Raw genomic sequence first — 17,301 nt, 5'->3', positions numbered from 1 at the left:
CTCTGTCCATAATAATATACATTATATAGACTAAATGTCCTCTAAAATTAACGTTTATTTGCAACATAGTATAGCAAACTAGCAAATTAGTTTTAGCTAAAAAAATGTCTGTTTTGAATGTCTGGGGTCGCCATAAATTTGTGATGTTAAAATGGGGTCACGAGCCAAAAAAGGTTGGAAACCACTGCGCTAAACAAAGATTCTCCTCTGCCAAATGTAGTGTAAGCTCTTGTCTCACTGTTCACCATCACACTTAAAATTTAGCTGCTTTTAAACTTTTGAAAAGTGACTCAAACACTAAAACACACACCTGGCTTTTCTGCCTCCGTCCATAATAATATACATTATATAGACTAAATGTCCTCTAAAATTAACGTTCATTTGCAACATAATATAGCAAATTAGCAAAAGAAATGTCTCTGTTTTGAATGTCTGGGGTCGCCATAAATTTGTGATGTTAAAATGGGGTCATGAGCCAAAAAAGGTTGGGAACCACTGGAATAAATCTTCCAAAACTACATCCTAAACTGCCTGAACATGTGCATTAGAGAGTACTGGTAGAAAACTGAGTTTAACCCTTTCATGCATGAATTATGAAAAGAAAGTATCTAGATTTTTAAATTGATTTTATTACTTAAAATTAGGCTAAAGTTGAAATGCATTTTGAATTGTTGAAAATATGTTTTTATTTAGACGATATTTAACCTTCTGAGACCTGGTAAAGTACAAACTTTGGCTTTTTTAATTAAATAATTGCCTATACTGGAAACATCATGATGCAACAGTTTTTACAGATTCTTTTTTTTTTTTTGTCATGGAATGTCCTTTGTGGTGGACAGGTTTTTTTTGTTTGTTTGTTTGTTTCTTTGGGGTTTTTTTTAGGTTTTGTTTTTTTATAAAGCTGTGAGAATCTTGCCCACAAACATAAATGCAAACCCATAGCTGGGTCTTAGGATGTTAACTTAATGAGATCACAGATCAGTCCAAATTCTGATGAAGATGATACTTTTTCTCATTGTATTTCTTGGGGTCTATAGAGACTGCCCCCATGGGGTTTGGAGAATATTGCCTTTATAACCCTTTGGAAAGTGAGTTTAAACTATGTGTCCACAAATGTGGACGTCATGCATGAAAGGGTTAAAACACATTTGACATGTATGTCAGTGTAAAAGTAGGTCAATAATGAAGTGGTTCAGTTTCAAGTGCAGACACCGTGATGGCCTCAACACTTTCCTTCGTCTCTGTCTTTTTCTAGAGCCTTTGTCGCAGCCGCTGTTGACCATCATCCCCACATTGTCAGAAATCGCAGAAGGAACTAACCTGCTCCTGATCTGCAGTGTTAAAGGGACACCGCCAGTCACCTTTAAGATATACCGCGATGGCCGAGACCAGCCACTGTTCACAACCAACTCCTACGACAACAACACCAGCTTTGAGATCCGGGATCTGTCCAAAGAGGACAGTGGCAAATATTACTTTGAGGCCTTCAACCCCGCCAACAACGTCATCAGCAGTGAGCATATCCATGTGGAAGGTGAGAACCATGACTGTTTCTGTTCAGCGCTCTGTTATATTTGTTTGAACTCATTGACATTATTTTATCTTTTGAATTTTGAAGCCTGTTAAAGGACTACATAGTCTCATACAATCAGAATTACATCCACTAACTGGGATTTACACTGTAAAAAAAAAAAATCTGTAATTTAACAGAAGTTTCACTGTTTATTTTACAGATTTTTCCTGCATTTTTAAGACACAGGAAAATATCAATGAAATGACAAAAATAGACTGTGATTTTACATGTCAAATGTAAGATAACATGAAAATCTGTAACTGCGAATAACCATAAAATTAAAATTTTTTTAAAGAAATTTTTTCTTTTTTCACAGAAAAATAAGGCTGTGTACTGGCTCGTAGTCCACTAGCATCTCATCTAAACAGCTAAGGGCCAGACCCATTCAGGCTTTAAAAGTGATCAGTAAAATCTTAAAAAAGAGTCAAGAGTTAAGAGTCATGTTTAATTTTTACCATGATTTAAACCCCTGTTTACCCATTAACCCTGTTAGCTGAGATGTTTCATACAATAACAAACTGAGCTTTTGCCTGAGGGGCTGATAAACTTCCTGAATCCAACTGAAGCCAGTGCAGAACTACCTTTAAGTGACATCACTGATGGCTGCTGTGGGCGGCTCCAAAAAGCCCAGACGCCCATCCATAGGACTTTTACTGAACTTTGTCTAAAAATGTTTTTTTTTTTTTTTTTGGAACATCTAATGATCTGGTGCTCCATCTTTAACCCTTTCATGCACAGTGGTCACTACAGTGGACAGTTCTTCTCCAGCTGTTCTCTTATATATTCATGGATTTTATTGTTTTAGTTCCTTATCAGCCAACACAGTGGACACTTATGCATCATCCCATACACTCACATTCAGACCATTACTGTAACTTTGCTGTTCTTGATAAATCTGATCCGCAGTAACATGTTTGAGTGTAAATCAGCTGCTTGTTATTGTTATTAGACTGTAGGTTTTTTTTTTTTTTTTTGGTTTTTTTTTTTTTTGCATATTATCTCCATAAAGTGAGTATTAACTAATATTAGAGTATGTTAAAATGTGACCAAACATCAGGGGAGCCAAACAAACCGGCTCAGAGACACTTTTTATCCCTGGGCTATAAGGCTTTTAAATAAGTAAACTTGGGGTACTACTGTTTTTAAACTTTTCAACTTTTAAAGCCTTTAAGTTTTGAACTGTCTTGTCTAAATATTTATCTTAAGATTTTTATTATCACTATATTTTTTTGAGTCTTATTTATATACTATTGTGTTTTTATCTTGTTTACGCTGAATTGCACTGGGGGGGGAGGCCTGCACAATTTCATTGTAACATGGAGTACAATGACAATGAAGTTTATTCTATTCTATTCTATTAGCAGCATTAAAAAAATTATTTCATAGTTTTCACACAGTGTATCAGTAAATACATGTTTCTTTGCTTCAAAAATTAAATGCATGATGTCCAGCTGAGGGGATGTTTTTGCAACTCCTTGAAAAATAGGTTCATTAAAAAAAAATTGTCAATCGCATTGTTTTTTTGTTTTTTTGTTTTTTTTAATGCATAAAGAGGAATAAAAACCCTTGGGAAAAATGTCTTGCTTAGGGTCAAAAAATGGTATTCAAAATCTCTGACGAGACATTTTAGAGACAATTTGACCTATATTTTTACTTTTAAATTCATTTTTGCTTTAGTTGGACCATAAAGGATTATCCAAAACAAGGAGCTACTTTATCTTGAAATAAATGTTGGAATGGCAGTCAAATAAAGTTCGCTCTCTGATGGGACATTAGTGTGTTTGGACCCTTTAAGGTTCTCATAATTCATGCATGAAAGGGTTAAATGTTTCCGTCATTGATAAGATCTCAGGTCAAATCCAAGCTTTGGTATCTGCTGTTTCAGTTTTTGGTAATAGATTTCATTAACAAGAGTATAAGACAATGGAGTTAGTAAGCTAGCATTTAGCATTAGCTCACCTCTGACCCCTTGGGGTCCAAATATGGTCACCTCTGTAGCCAAAAAGCCAAAATGGCAATAGCCAAATTGCGGATTGGTTTCAAAACAACAGTGGTTCTTCCATCCACTGAATGTACACAGTCTACGTTTGGATCATAAAACACTTCAAATTCGTTCAGAGTTTGTCATAGCCTTTGTCTACGGTTGGTTTGTAAAGCTCTTCATACATGGTGGTGTTTCATCACTGTGTCTATCTAATACGTCATTTCACTTCCTTAAAGTTACAGTCTCATTATTGAGCCACATATACAAATGCACACAATTATAGGATGAATCTGTTTCCATTGCACTTATTATTATTATTATTATTATTATTATTGTTATTATTATTATTATTATTATTATTATTATTATTATTATTACGGCACATTTTTCATTATAACTCAAACAAAAAAAATTTTCAAAAAAATGTACAAAGAAATGTTATTTTCACAATATCTGGCTCAAGGAAGGGTATGATCATTATTTGGATTTGTATGGTGTGTGTATATAAACATGGGGGTGCAGACGTGTGTTGATATACAGCGGTAGACATAAACTGGTGTGTATGTGTGTGTATGTGTGTATGTGACTGTATGTGTGTATGTGACTGTATGTGTGTATGTACATGTGTATGTGACTGTATGTGTGTATGTGACTGTATGTGTGTATGTATGTGTGTATGTGACTGTATGTGTGTATGTGACTGTATGTATGTGTGTATGTGACTGTATGTGTGTATGTATGTGTGTATGTGACTGTATGTGTGTATGTATGTGTGTATGTGACTGTATGTGTGTATGTACATGTGTATGTGACTGTATGTGTGTATGTGACTGTATGTGTGTATGTATGTGTGTATGTGACTGTATGTGTGTATGTGACTGTATGTGTGTATGCACATGTGTGTATGTGACTGTATGTGTGTATGTGACTGTATGTGTGTATGTATGTGTGTATGTGACTGTATGTGTGTATGTATGTGTGTATGTGACTGTATGTGTGTATGTGACTGTATGTGTGTATGTGACTGTATGTGTGTATGTACATGTGTGTATGTGACTGTATGTGTGTATGTACATGTGTATGTGACTGTATGTGTGTATGTACATGTGTGTATGTGACTGTATGTGTGTATGTGACTGTATGTGTGTATGTGACTGTACATGTGTATGTGACTGTATGTGTGTATGTGACTGTTTGGGGGTACAGGTTGGTAGGGGTGTGTTTATAGTGTTTATATCAAGTGATTCAGCTCTAACAGTCTGAGGACTGGAATCAGAGGTAGGACTGGATAAGCAGTGGCTTCTTCCTACTCCCTTTCAGCCACAACAGTTGTTCTTTTTTTTTTCTATTATTTGATTTTTTAATTGTGTATTGTTTATCATTATTATTATTATTATTTTTCTATTGTTTGATTTTTATTTGTGTATTGTTTATTATTATTATTATTATTATTTTATTTATTTATTTATTTATTTTTATTTATTTATTTATTTTTGTTCCATATGTTTTGTATTATGCCTGTGTCTGAAATAAACTAACCTAAACCTAAACTCAAAAAATACTGATTGGAATGTACTATAACTGGACAGACACATGACTGGTACCAAGCTTTAAATTTGTCTGCTGTATGGAACAACCTGTAAACTGTTGAATTTAAACAGAAATAGTCGATCCACACATGCACACCGTTCGGGGTGCTTGGTGGAGGTTTGCATTCTCTGAACACTTGTTTGGATCCTTTTTTCTCGTTTGCATCTATGTGTGTGTGTGTTCATAGTTTCCTTTGTGTGTCTTCCCTTGCACAGTGCAACTGGCCATGTGGAAGAAGGTGGTGATCGGGGGCTTCTGTCTGCTGGCTGTGTCGGTCCTGGTGGTGGTGCTCGCACTTTTCTTCAAATCCAAGAGAGGTAGAGAGACCTACAGTCCTCCAGCAACTCAGGCCTCTCATGTCTAACTATGTATGAAAACCAATCTTTCCTACCACCTACTTCCTCTGGTTCTTCTCACTTTGTCTCTCTTATCGTAGGTAAAAGAGAAGCAGCTGCTGAATTGTCAGTGTGAGTTGGTTTGACTCCTTGCTTCCTCTGAATGTGATTGATGTAGTGACAGTAAAGTGAGTTTGATCAGCTGGGTGAAACCTGTTAGTTTACAAAGAACCACGCTGGTTGTTTTGCATGTTTGAGCCAATTAAACAGGTTAAAAATCACACACACTCCACATTACTGCTCACACTTTAGTTTTAGTTTTTCTTAATATGATGTGACAAGCCTTCGTTCCATACAGTGCGCTCACTCCAAAATCTCCTCTCTAAATTTTTATAAAAGGGGATCTCTGCAAAGAACTTGCCCATTTCTGCAGTGTTTTACGTGTTCAGCAGACCGTAAAGACACAGTCACAGATAGTGATGTGACAGGAATTGTTCATTTTTTAAATATTGCGTCACCCATGGTGCTGCACACACTGCCGAAATATTGATACCCAGAAACATCCACAGCACCAACAAGGCAAGAGGAAACATTAGGAAACACTATGTGCAGAGTGTGGCAACTAAAACAGCACTGAGATTCTGATCATACGAGTCAAAACATAGTTGTATCTTTTTGGTTTTTGAGGAAAATCTTGAATATTGTGACTTTATGATCAGCTTTGCAGATATGCAACGCAGCTCTGGAACTAATTAAGATGACACTGGTTTCCTTTTCTTTTATTGGAAATATTGTAGAAATCACAGCATTAATCCTAAATACCAACTATAAAAAATTGTGAGAATCTATAGAGGGTATGCACATCCGCCCCTCTAACTCAGACTGAGTGGCAAAGACCAACCTGCTCAACCTGACGGAGTATAGCAGTAAACACAGCCAGAGAAAAGGACCATGGGAAATCTGAAATTAAATGAAGGACAGTTGGACTGGACATGGATCTGTACGAGCTACCAAAGAACAAGTGGTCCATGAACACTGACATGTGGACACAAATGGAGGATCCAGACCTGATCCAGGGGGGAGGGGATCAGCGCTATTTGGACCTGAAACTAATATACATGGTTTCATCAGGACTGACAACCAGGGTCCAAAACTAGGACCCAGAACCAGCTGATCCAAAGGCTCCAAAACTAGGACCAGAACCAGCTGATCCAAAGGCTCCAAAACTAGGGCCCAGAACCAGCTGATCCAAAGGCTCCAAAACTAGGACCAGAACCAGCTGATCCAAAGGCTCCAAAAATAGGACCAGAACCAGCTGATCCAAAGGGTCCAAAACTAGGGCCCAGAACCAGCTGATCCAAAGGCTCCAAAACTAGGGCCCAGAACCAGCTGATCCAAAGGTCATTTCCAGTCCAGCGTGGACTGACCCCAGTGAATATATGCATGATCTACTGGGACTGAGCAGATTTACTGAGTCTAGTTCAGATCCAGTCCTTTATCCAACACAGATACTACTGCTGTGGACCAGCAGGGCACCACTGCATTCTGGGAAATTAGCAGATTTACACCACCTGGTTTTAAATTAATACATTATTCTTGTAATATTATGGCTTTATTGTCAGAATATGACGACTTTAATCTCATAAACGAATGACATTTTTGTTAAGTTATGAGGTTTTTTAATAACTACGACTTTATTCTCATAACATTGTGATTCTTTTTGTATTCGACTTTATTCTCATAAAATTACAGGTTTTATATCGATATTTTATGGCTTTATTCTCGTAGTGACAGTGTTTTTCTTTTCTTCTGTGGTCCTAATACTCCGTCGTAGCTTTATTCTCCAGTTCCCCTGTATTTGTAAAACTAGGTTAGCCTCAGTTTCAGTTAGTTTACTAATCATGTAGGAGCACAAGGTTCAGAATCACAAAATGAAGACAAAAACCAGGAAAGATCTGATCATGAAACCAAGAGCTGCACTAAGAAGGAACGTTAGCCAAAACAATACATCATTTCAGGTCTGATTGGACCCAAAAATTCAGCATAAATGAATGTTAGCTGACCCCAAACAGGATCCACAGATCTAGGTTTGGTTTCCTGGATTTGTAGATCCATCTCCTCTTTTCTTTGTCTTTCGGTGTCTGTAAAACAATAGCTCCCACTGCTTTAAGAACCTGAAAATACAATCAATCTCACAACAGCTCTGCCCCATTTTTTATTAAATATTGTTCTTTGGTTTAGACAGTGTTGAAGCCAGTGCTGTCACTCATCTCCCTCTTTTCTGCCACTCAGTGGGCGGAACCACGGTGACTTCCGCTAGTGGTGACGTCACATGCATATCTTCTTTTACACAAAATGGCAAATTGTCAAAGTAACAAAAATGCAATGTTATCAGACATTGTTTAAAGCTGCAATACTTGAAGAAAAGTCAAAATAGATTACACTTATCAGAGTAAAGTAATGTGGAAGCATTCTGTTTGTACATTTTAAAGGCCTTGAAACTATCAGTGTGTTCCACTTTCTTTTACCTTTTTGCTTCAGGTCTGTGGTCCTGGCTGAGAAGCATGTGTTTACAGCAAGGTCATCATGGTTAACAAAAACTAACAAAATGACGAAAACTAGAATTGAAAAAACATTTTCGTTAACTGAAATAAATAAAAACTATAATCAAAAGAAAAAAATGATAACTAACTGAAACTGTATTGTGTGCTTATAAAACTAAAACAGATAAGAATTATGGATAAAATTCCCTTTGTTTTTGTTTTTGTCAACGTTGGATTGATACGAAAGCAATTTATTTCACTCTAGCAATTTTATCTGCTGGCACCATATGATATTTAAGGGTCCGTCACTTCTCGTCACTTGTGTTTATGTTTATGCATTTGGCAGATGCTTTTTTCCAAAGCGACTTACAGGGGAAAACCAATCAAATCACTCAGTCAATCAAGTTTTATTTACATAGCGCCAAATCACAACAAAAAAGTTATCTCATGACACTTTATATATAGAGTTGGTCAAAACCAGACTCTAAGCCAATTTACAGAAACGACTGGAAACTTGTGGTTTCCAGTCGTCTTCTGGTCCCCACTCTACCTGGAAACATGGAGACTGAAGTTGGGAGAAAGCAGCAGAGTCCTGTCTGGGATTTATTTGAATACGATGGCGAAGAAGAGAAAAGATATTTTAAAAAAACACTAAAACTAAGCATTTAGAAAATAACAAAAACTCATAAAAAAAACTAGCAAACCTGCTCTAAAAACGAATTAAAACTGAATTAGAGAAAAAAAAGTCCAAACTGAATGAAACTAAACTATAATGAAAAATCCAAAACTATTATAACCTTGGTTTAAAGCAGCAAAACACAAAAAACAGTGCAGAGGACAAGCAGAAATATTCAAGAGTGAAACATGAAATATAGAAGACTCTGCTCTTTCTGTCTCTGGTGCAGAACTTATTTTTGGCCGTTGAAGGATGTGCACAGAACCTTATTCTAAAGCTGCAGCATCAGCATCACCAGGCAAAACTTTGATGATTACCTTTCAGCATTTTATAATTCAAGAGGTGTGAGGGGACATGAGCCATCTGCATCTGCTCCATGTCTGTTTTTAGCTTACCGGCTGACAGGCTGTAAGCTGTTGTCGTCATGCGGCGTCCGGCGGCGGCATCTGTCGTCCGTTACAAAACTTTCAGTCGTCTTCTTCTCCGAAACTACACTTCCCATTGACTTCAAACTTGGTATACAGCTTCTTTATGATGATGTCAACAAAAGTTAGTGAAATTATTTGGATCTGGATCTGATTCTGGATTTGGTGCCACTTTGAAAAATTTCTCCATTATAACAGATAAGAAGTGGATTGATCCAATAAATCAGTATCAATGATATCAAGTTGGAATTTGAATTTTTTACAGATCTGATCGGAATATGAGCAAAACATGGTAGCCGTATGCTGATTCGCTTGGCACCATTCAACTGGATTTGAATTTGTTGTTTTGTGGTATCCAAATTCTTACATGTCTGCGTGTTACAGATGCATGTGTTTGATTGTTTACGAATAACATCATTCAGGTAAAGAAATCCAGTCACGTTATTGGCAACAACCAATCGCCGACTGTACTTCCTTCGGGCATGTGCAGTGTGATCCTTCGCACATGTTATTTGTTTTGAAATAACCTCGTTCACGTGATCAGAAGACGATTCCCGGTGATGTCATCGCTCAATCGTCATCGCTATTTCTGTATTATAATAAATACACAGAACTGGGTGATAATAAATGGCATCTGGATACATTTCCCAAAGCTTTTCATTTGGCCGGTAAGCTACAGGGCCATGGTCCTATTTTTTTGGGTTGTGGAAAATCTACCCCTGATGCTCAGATTTAGTCTCACTGCAGGTGTTTTCAGAAAGTTAAGAGGGTTAAATACATCACTGATAGCTGTCAATCACAAATTCACCAATCACTGAGTAAGTTTTGTGGTGGATCAGTGGATCAGCAGGTTTAGATCAGTAGATGGTTTTGGTCGTCAGTGACGGTTTGGGTCTTCATGGGTTAATTTTGATATCAAGATTTCAAACAGCTGTCTGTTTCATGCAGTTATGTTGCTTGTCACAGTACTGCAACTTTGGCGCTTAAAGGGTTAATTATGGAGAGAAATGTGTTTCTTTATTCATCAATCAAAAAGAATGGATTTGCAATTAAAAAGAATAGATTTGCAACCAAAAAAGAAATTTGAGAGCAAAAGACAGTAAGTGGCAATCAAAAAAAAAAGATCATTTTGCTTATAAATCACTCCTCTTTGCTTGTGAGTTAAAACCTTTTGCTTGAGACTTCAGAAGTTTCGCTTGTGAATTTAACTGCACTTAATGGGCGTGGCCTACGCCAATGAATGACAGAAGAGTTTCTATTGGTGGGTTTGACCTGGCTCCAGCGCCGGCTCCAGCTTCTGCCTTAAACCCACTTCTCCTCTGTGTTCTGTTACTGGGAGGTCAGTTCATAGTCTATCGCTCTTTGAAATTGAAACGTATCTCATAAGTAATGGATTACACTAAACAGCGTCGGTGCAGGTAAGTGCAGTTAAATTCACAAGCAAAAGTTTTTAACTCACAAGCAAAGAGGAGTGATTTATAAGCAAAATGATCTTTTTTTTTTATTGCCACTTACTGTCTTTTGCTCTCATATTTCTTTTTTAGTTGCAAATCTATTCTTTTTAATTGATGAATAAAGAAACAAATTTCTCTCCATAGTTAATATTCACTTTTTGCGATGGCATATTAGGGCCACATAAGAAAATAACAACGCTTGTCACTACGAGAATAAAATCATTATTTAACGAGAATAAAGTTGTAGTTTTAAAAAACTCATTATTCAACGAGAATATAGTTGTACCCACTCATCAAATACTGTCGAACTGTGAACATTTAGTTCAGTTCTTCTTTCATTTGGGGTTCAGACACAAAGGCCAAACACTGAGTCTGTCCTCCATCAACATTAGTTTAAGGACTTTGAAGAGTTTACACACATTTGGGTTTGTTGTCAGAACTGAACTGATTTGTAGTAAATTTCCTCTTTTGTTTAGGACAAACTGCTGCAGTGTTTGTCTGTAGGACTATCAGTGGAAACAGCAGAACTAAACACAGAGGGTTTGTGTTTCTGAACAAACTGTGAGGATTCTACTGGGAGTTTGAGTCCAACAGAAGGAAAGGAGCTGCTTCACTTGTCGTCTTCGCTGTAAAACCAGAAACTGTTGAATTTTCAAAATATTATGAGTTTAATCTCAAAAAAGTATGACTTTATTCTCGTTAATTAACGACTTTATTCTCCTTAATTAACGACTTTATTCTCCTTAATTAACGACTTTATTCTCCTTAAATAATAAGTTTTTTTAAACTATGACTTTATTCTCATTAAATAATGACTTTATTCTCGTTAATTAACTACTTTATTTTCGTTAAATATTGAGTTTTTTAAACCTATGACTATTCTTATTAAATAATGACTTTATTCTCGTTAATTAACAACTTTATTCTCCTTAAATAATGAGTTTTTTAAAACTATGACTTTATTCTCATAGTGACAAGTGTTTTTATTTTCTTATGTGGCCCTAATACGCCGTCGTAACTTTTAAGCCACACGATGCTAATTTTTTTTTTTTTACTTAAGAGGAGTTTTGGTGAAAAGCAAACAAAACCAAAATTTCATGTGATAAATCTTAGCACACTCTGCATCAGTCATCTGCAGGATTGCTGTTTTTGGTCCAGTAAACCCTGGAGAAACAGTACAAGCTGCTCTGCTTTGTGAACTGTGACCGTCTGTCCTCCCTTCGGTCACAGTGGGCTTTGGAAGTTTGTACCAAGGTTCGAATAGTTTTGAATTTTTCATTCTAGTTTAGTTTTAGTTAGTTTTTTTCTCTAATTCAGTTCGTTTTAATTCGTTTTTAGATCAGGTTTGCTAGTTTTTATTTGTTTTTGTTTTTTTGTAAATGCTTAGTTTTAGTTTAGTTCTAGTATTTGTTTTAGTTTTTTCATAACTTTTCTCTTCTTCTCTGTCGTCGTATTCCAATAAATCCCAGACAGGACTCTGCTGCTTTCTCCCAGCTTTAGTCTGCATGTTTCCTGGTAGAGTGGGGACCAGAAGACGACTGGAAACCACAAGTGACAGACCATCGTTTTTATCCGTTTTAGTTAGTTTTGTAAACACACAATACAGTTTCAGTTAGTTATCGTTTTTTCTTTTCATTATAGTTTTTATTTATTTCAGTTAACAAAATGTTTTTTTTTTTTATTCTAGTTTTCGTCATTTTGTTAGTTTTCATTAACGATAATAACCTTGGTTTGCACTGATCTCTTAATTTTTTCCAGAGCTGTACATTGTATGAGGAGGGAAATCCATTTCTAAGTCTTGACATATATGCAGAGTATATCTTGTTGTTTTGGTGAGAGACAGTGAGCATTAACACACTTGTAGTTCCAAAAATTAAACTGTGTCTCTTTCACTTAAGATGAAAAAGTCAACAACATGCAAAACCACTGCATTATTAATGATGGGAATTTATTCTTTATAGTCTGAGATCATTTCTTGCCTTTACCTCTTCCCGAGTTTAATTTATTTTCACCATTTCTCAGAAAGCCTTCGAGCCCTAAATCAGATGACTCTTTAACAGTGAATCTAACCCACGACACAGAGGTTTATAACGCAGCCACAGGTAGCTTTGTTTTACTTTTCTCCTGTGTGTAAACCCGCTGTCTTTATCAGTCGTAACAGTCATCGCTCACCCCCCCCCCCTCACCAGTCATAACATTAGCCCCTGTTGGGGTGATCCATCCTCACTCCCATGATCTGTGTTCTAATACGCATGCAGGGTTCATGTTGTGCTCATCATATTTAACTGTCTGTGTTGTTCTCTAATCACAGATGTCCTGTTTACATTCACATGCTAGCACACAGGTGTCAAACATGCGGCCCGGGGGCCAAAACCGGCCCGCTAAAGGGTCCAGTCTGGCCCTTGGGATGAATTTGTGAAATGCAAAAATTACACTAAGATGTTAACAATCCTTTTAGTTCAGGTTCCACATTCAGAACAATTCAATCTCAAGTGGGTCAAATTGGTAAAATACTATCATAATAACATATAAATAATGACAACTCCAAATTTTTCTCTTAGTAAATGTTAATATTTTCATGTATGTATGTAAAACAAAGTATAATTTTGCAAAAAATGTGAATCACCTGAACAAATATGAACAACCTGAAATGTTGTAAGTACAATTTTAACAATATTCTGCCTGTTACTAAATGTTTTCTAAAATCTTTTCAAATAAATACACTGTAAAAAAAAATCTGTAATTTAACAGAATTTTCACTGTTTATTTTACAGATTTTTCCTGTATTTTTAAGGTACAGAAAAATATCAATGAAATTCCAAAAGTAGACTGTGATTTTACATGTCAAATGTAAAATAACATGAAAAAACTGTAACTGTGAATAACCAAAAAATGTCCATTTTTTTAAAAGAATTTTTTTTTTTTTTTTTGCACAGAAAAATACAGTTAAAATACATTTGCAAATGTATCATAATTTCACAAATATTTCTTTTCTATTGATGAGATTAAACTGTTAATTTAAAGTTTAATACTGTAAAAAAAAAATAATAAAATGAGATAAAATTTCTGACAATTAACCGTAAAAGAAGTATTTGTTCTGTAAATTTAGCCAGACTTGTTTGTTAATTGGCAAATATCTTGTGTAATTACAGGAGGTTTCACAACAAAAATGTTGAATAAATGTATTTTTGTGAATGTATAACATGTATAAGCACTGATAAACTGTCCAAATACAGTTTTTATCAGTGGATTGGACAACTAAGTCTCAAAAAATTCAGACACAAAAAATTCAGATGCAAAAAATTCCAATCACACATCCGGGACACCAAAGATAAGCAATCAATTCTATCTCAAGTCAAACTGACAGCCAACCAATCGAGTTAAGTTAGGTTGGTCATGTGACACCGATGCAGGGAGATGGTCAGCGCGGATGTGTGATCTGAATTTTTTGCTTTGGAATTTTTTGTACCTAAATTTTTTTAATTCTTAATTAATGAACATCAGAAAAATCAGATACTTAATTTCAGTGCCAAAAAAAATTCAGTGCTAGAAATTCAATAGCTTTTATAATTCAAAATCTGATGAGACGGATTTACTTCCATACAACACCCACCAAAAAATATAAAAACAAAAACATGCAGTGTATAAAAAATATCTCTATAAAAATAACAATATCAACAACATAAAAGTATATTCAAAAATATCTATAAATGTAAACAGCAACAAAAAAGTCAAATGACATCTACAAAGAATATGTGCTTAAGATGGAACTAGCTTTATTAAAAAAAAAGACAAATATTTTGAATGTTTCTGTGAAAGCTAAAAGTTTAAAGGAGTATGTGATGCTTCCAATGTACAGAAATATAAAGACAAAGACAAGAGTAGAGACATTTTCTGCCTTTGTTGTTTGTGTTGATCCTAGCGTCATGTGCGTCACAATAAGCGTCCGTGTGAAACACAACAGTGGAACCAATGTTTAGCGACAGCAAAATTAAGGAAATGAAGCTTCAATTCCAGGAAAATTGTGATTGAATAATTATTTTAGTCAATTAGAATCAATTAAATAATTCATCCTTTCAAATCTGTTCAAATTCGTTCATTCATTTTTCAATTTAAAACCAAAAATCAAAAAACAAAAAAAAACACTCGTTTTTTTTGTTTTGTTTTTCATTTTCAAAACCAGAATGAAAAACAAATAACTTTTTTTTTTCCATTTCCTGATTTTGTGCTCAAATGAAAAATGGAAAAAACTAATAACAACCGTTTCATCCGATTTTGCTATTTTCAGTATAGTTAAGTTGTCTGACCCAGAAGTAATCATTACTAGGGAAAAAATAAACAAATGGAATCACAGCTGGACTGGAGGAATATTTTGCTATAATTCAGCAGCTGTTTGATATTTACAGAAGCGCATTGCATTCACACAAAAAATGAATTTGGCTCTGTTTTTCTGAATTAATTAATTCAGAATTAGCTGAATATTCATTTTTTCAGAAAACAGTATCTTGTTAATTTGGAAAATTCCATTTGTTTATTTTTTCCCTAGTCATGACTACTTCCGGGTCAGACAATTTAACTATATTTCATTTTCATTTTATTCATTCATTCCAATCTAAATGCATGGAAAGGAGCAGGATGAAGTAAACTTCTAATGCCTGCCCCTTTCTTCAAACATCTGCTTCCATCAGATACGTTGCCCTTACAGTTATTACAGTAAACAGTTTACATGACAGTCAATGCAAATAAAACAAATCCAACATCCATAAGTTCAATTATTTCATTCCATGCTTTTATAAAGCTTCTCTATTCTTTCCTTATATAACCTCTTTAACTGATAAATATTTGTGCAGCTCTTCTCTTCCACTGCCAAAGAATTCCACATCCTGACACCCACAACACAAATACACATTTTCTTCACATTAGTCTGAACCCTTTGCTGTTTCAAATTAAACCTCCTTCGATGTTCTTCATCCTGTCATACTAAAACAAATAATCTCTGCAAATTTGCAGCTAAAGTCCGTTTCTTGCTCTAAACACAATCAGCAATGTCCTTAAAGCTCTACCTACCGATGTGGCATTTCTCACAGTACTTAGTAAAAGTTTGAACATGAACAACCCGCCTCCCTCCAAAGCCCCGCCCACTTCCCTCTGCCTGAGCTCTGAGGCTCCTCCTCCTCTCTCCTCCTGTCACCTGATGCACAAACGAAGGAAAGGAGAGGCAGAGGTCCGGTCCGCTTCGGTGTGTCCGCGGACCCCTCCTTCAGTAATCAGATACATCATCCACCTGCTGCTCCTGTTCCATCAGTAGACCCTGTATTTAAGGGTGTGGTCTGTGCAGAGCTGGGTCAGGGTCTTCACTGCACCACGGAGATAATAATAATAATAATAATAAACTTTATTTGTATAGCACCTTTCATACAGAAATTGTAGCCCAAAGTGCTTCACATTGATTGAAAGAAATACAATATTAAAATACATTAAGATTTGATTAGAAATACAATAAAATAAAAATAAATATAAAAACAGCGCACATTAAAATATTTGATTATGCATAGAATTTTTGAAGTGCAAGAAATAACATGAAATGTGAGAGAAATACAATAAAATAAAAATAAAAGCAGCGCACATTAAAATATGTGATTATACATAGAATTTTTGAAGTGCAAGAAATAAGATGAAATTTGAAATGCAATAAAATAAAAAATAAAAACAGAAATACAATAAAATAAAATATAAATAAAAAACCGCACATTCCTGGTTCCTGAATTGTGACCCCATTTTTATCTCCTTTCAAAGGCTGATGAGAATAAAAATGTTTTTAATTTGGTTTTAAATATATTCAGTGAACTGGCTTCTCTAATGTCTTTTTGAATTGTATTCCATAACTTTGGTGCATAGTTAGTAAAGGCTGCGTCCCCCATTTTCTTTGTAATATTTCTGGGAGTCGCTAGTAAACCTGCGTTTGATGACCTCAGTGTTCTAGTTTGTACATAATTGATCAGTGAGTTTGCAATGTAACTTGGTCCGGTTCCATTTAGAGCTTTATACGTGAGAAGTAGTATCTTAAAATCAGTTCTGTAGGTTACCGGTAGCCAGTGCAGGGAAACCAACACTGGAGTAATGTGCTCTCTCTTCTTGGTTTTGGTTCATAACCTAGCTGCAGAGTTCTGAATCAGCTGAAGTCTGTCTGTGCTGCTTTTTGGGAGACCTGTAAGGAGTGCATTACAGTAGTCCAGATGAGGTGTCCAGGTGACCTGTGTGCGCACTGTAAACGTGCGGCCTCTGCGAATTTTTCCGTGGACATTTGAGGTTTCCTAGTCCATACATTTATCATCCTACATAATCCTACATGTGTGACACCAGGTACATGTACCTGTATGAGTCCCACCGTCATAAAAGCTGAGCTTTATGCAGACCTGTTCAGTCCAGTACAGCTGACTTCCGGACTTTTATCTCCATCCTTCATTCATCGGACTCCTGTTTGTTCTCCTCAGTTGTCGTTTCTGTTCATAAATCCATTTTTTCCCTTCCACATGTGCATGTCAGTTCTATCCAAACACATCCTAGACAGTAGACTGTGGTCAGTGACAGGAGAAGCAGCGCCAGTGAAGTGTCAGATTCAGATTCACATATCGGATGCGGGGACGGCGATAACGGATCGGATGCTGGACGACTGTAATGGATGATTGACAGGAGGATCAGTCAGGTTCAGCCAATTATT

The 17,301-nt window shown here is 35.8% G+C and overlaps 1 protein-coding gene across 12 annotated transcripts in view; it reads left to right on the top strand.

Moving 5' to 3' along the window:
• The window catches only part of pecam1b (platelet and endothelial cell adhesion molecule 1b), a 70,810-nt gene that overhangs the window by 28,278 nt on the left and 25,231 nt on the right, over positions 1-17,301 (top strand). For 5 of the 12 annotated variants that reach the window (XM_030145635.1, XM_030145626.1, XM_030145619.1 and 2 more), the window contains exons 8-11: positions 1,256-1,534; positions 5,363-5,464; positions 5,584-5,614; positions 12,603-12,682. In XM_030145635.1, the coding sequence (XP_030001495.1) occupies positions 1,256-1,534; positions 5,363-5,464; positions 5,584-5,614; positions 12,603-12,682 (492 nt within the window). Of the gene's footprint in view, positions 1-1,255; positions 1,535-5,362; positions 5,516-5,583; positions 5,615-12,602; positions 12,683-17,301 lie in introns of all 12 variants that reach the window. The other 7 variants (XR_003936451.1, XM_030145675.1, XR_003936450.1 and 4 more) reach the window with 4 other exon arrangements.

The sequence above is a fragment of the Sphaeramia orbicularis genome, chromosome 1 (genome assembly GCF_902148855.1).
Source record: "Sphaeramia orbicularis chromosome 1, fSphaOr1.1, whole genome shotgun sequence".
In the NCBI taxonomy this organism is placed as follows: Eukaryota; Metazoa; Chordata; class Actinopteri; order Kurtiformes; family Apogonidae; genus Sphaeramia; species Sphaeramia orbicularis.
Note: the sequence above shows the minus strand (reverse complement) of the source record. Positions and strands in the feature narration are given on the sequence as shown.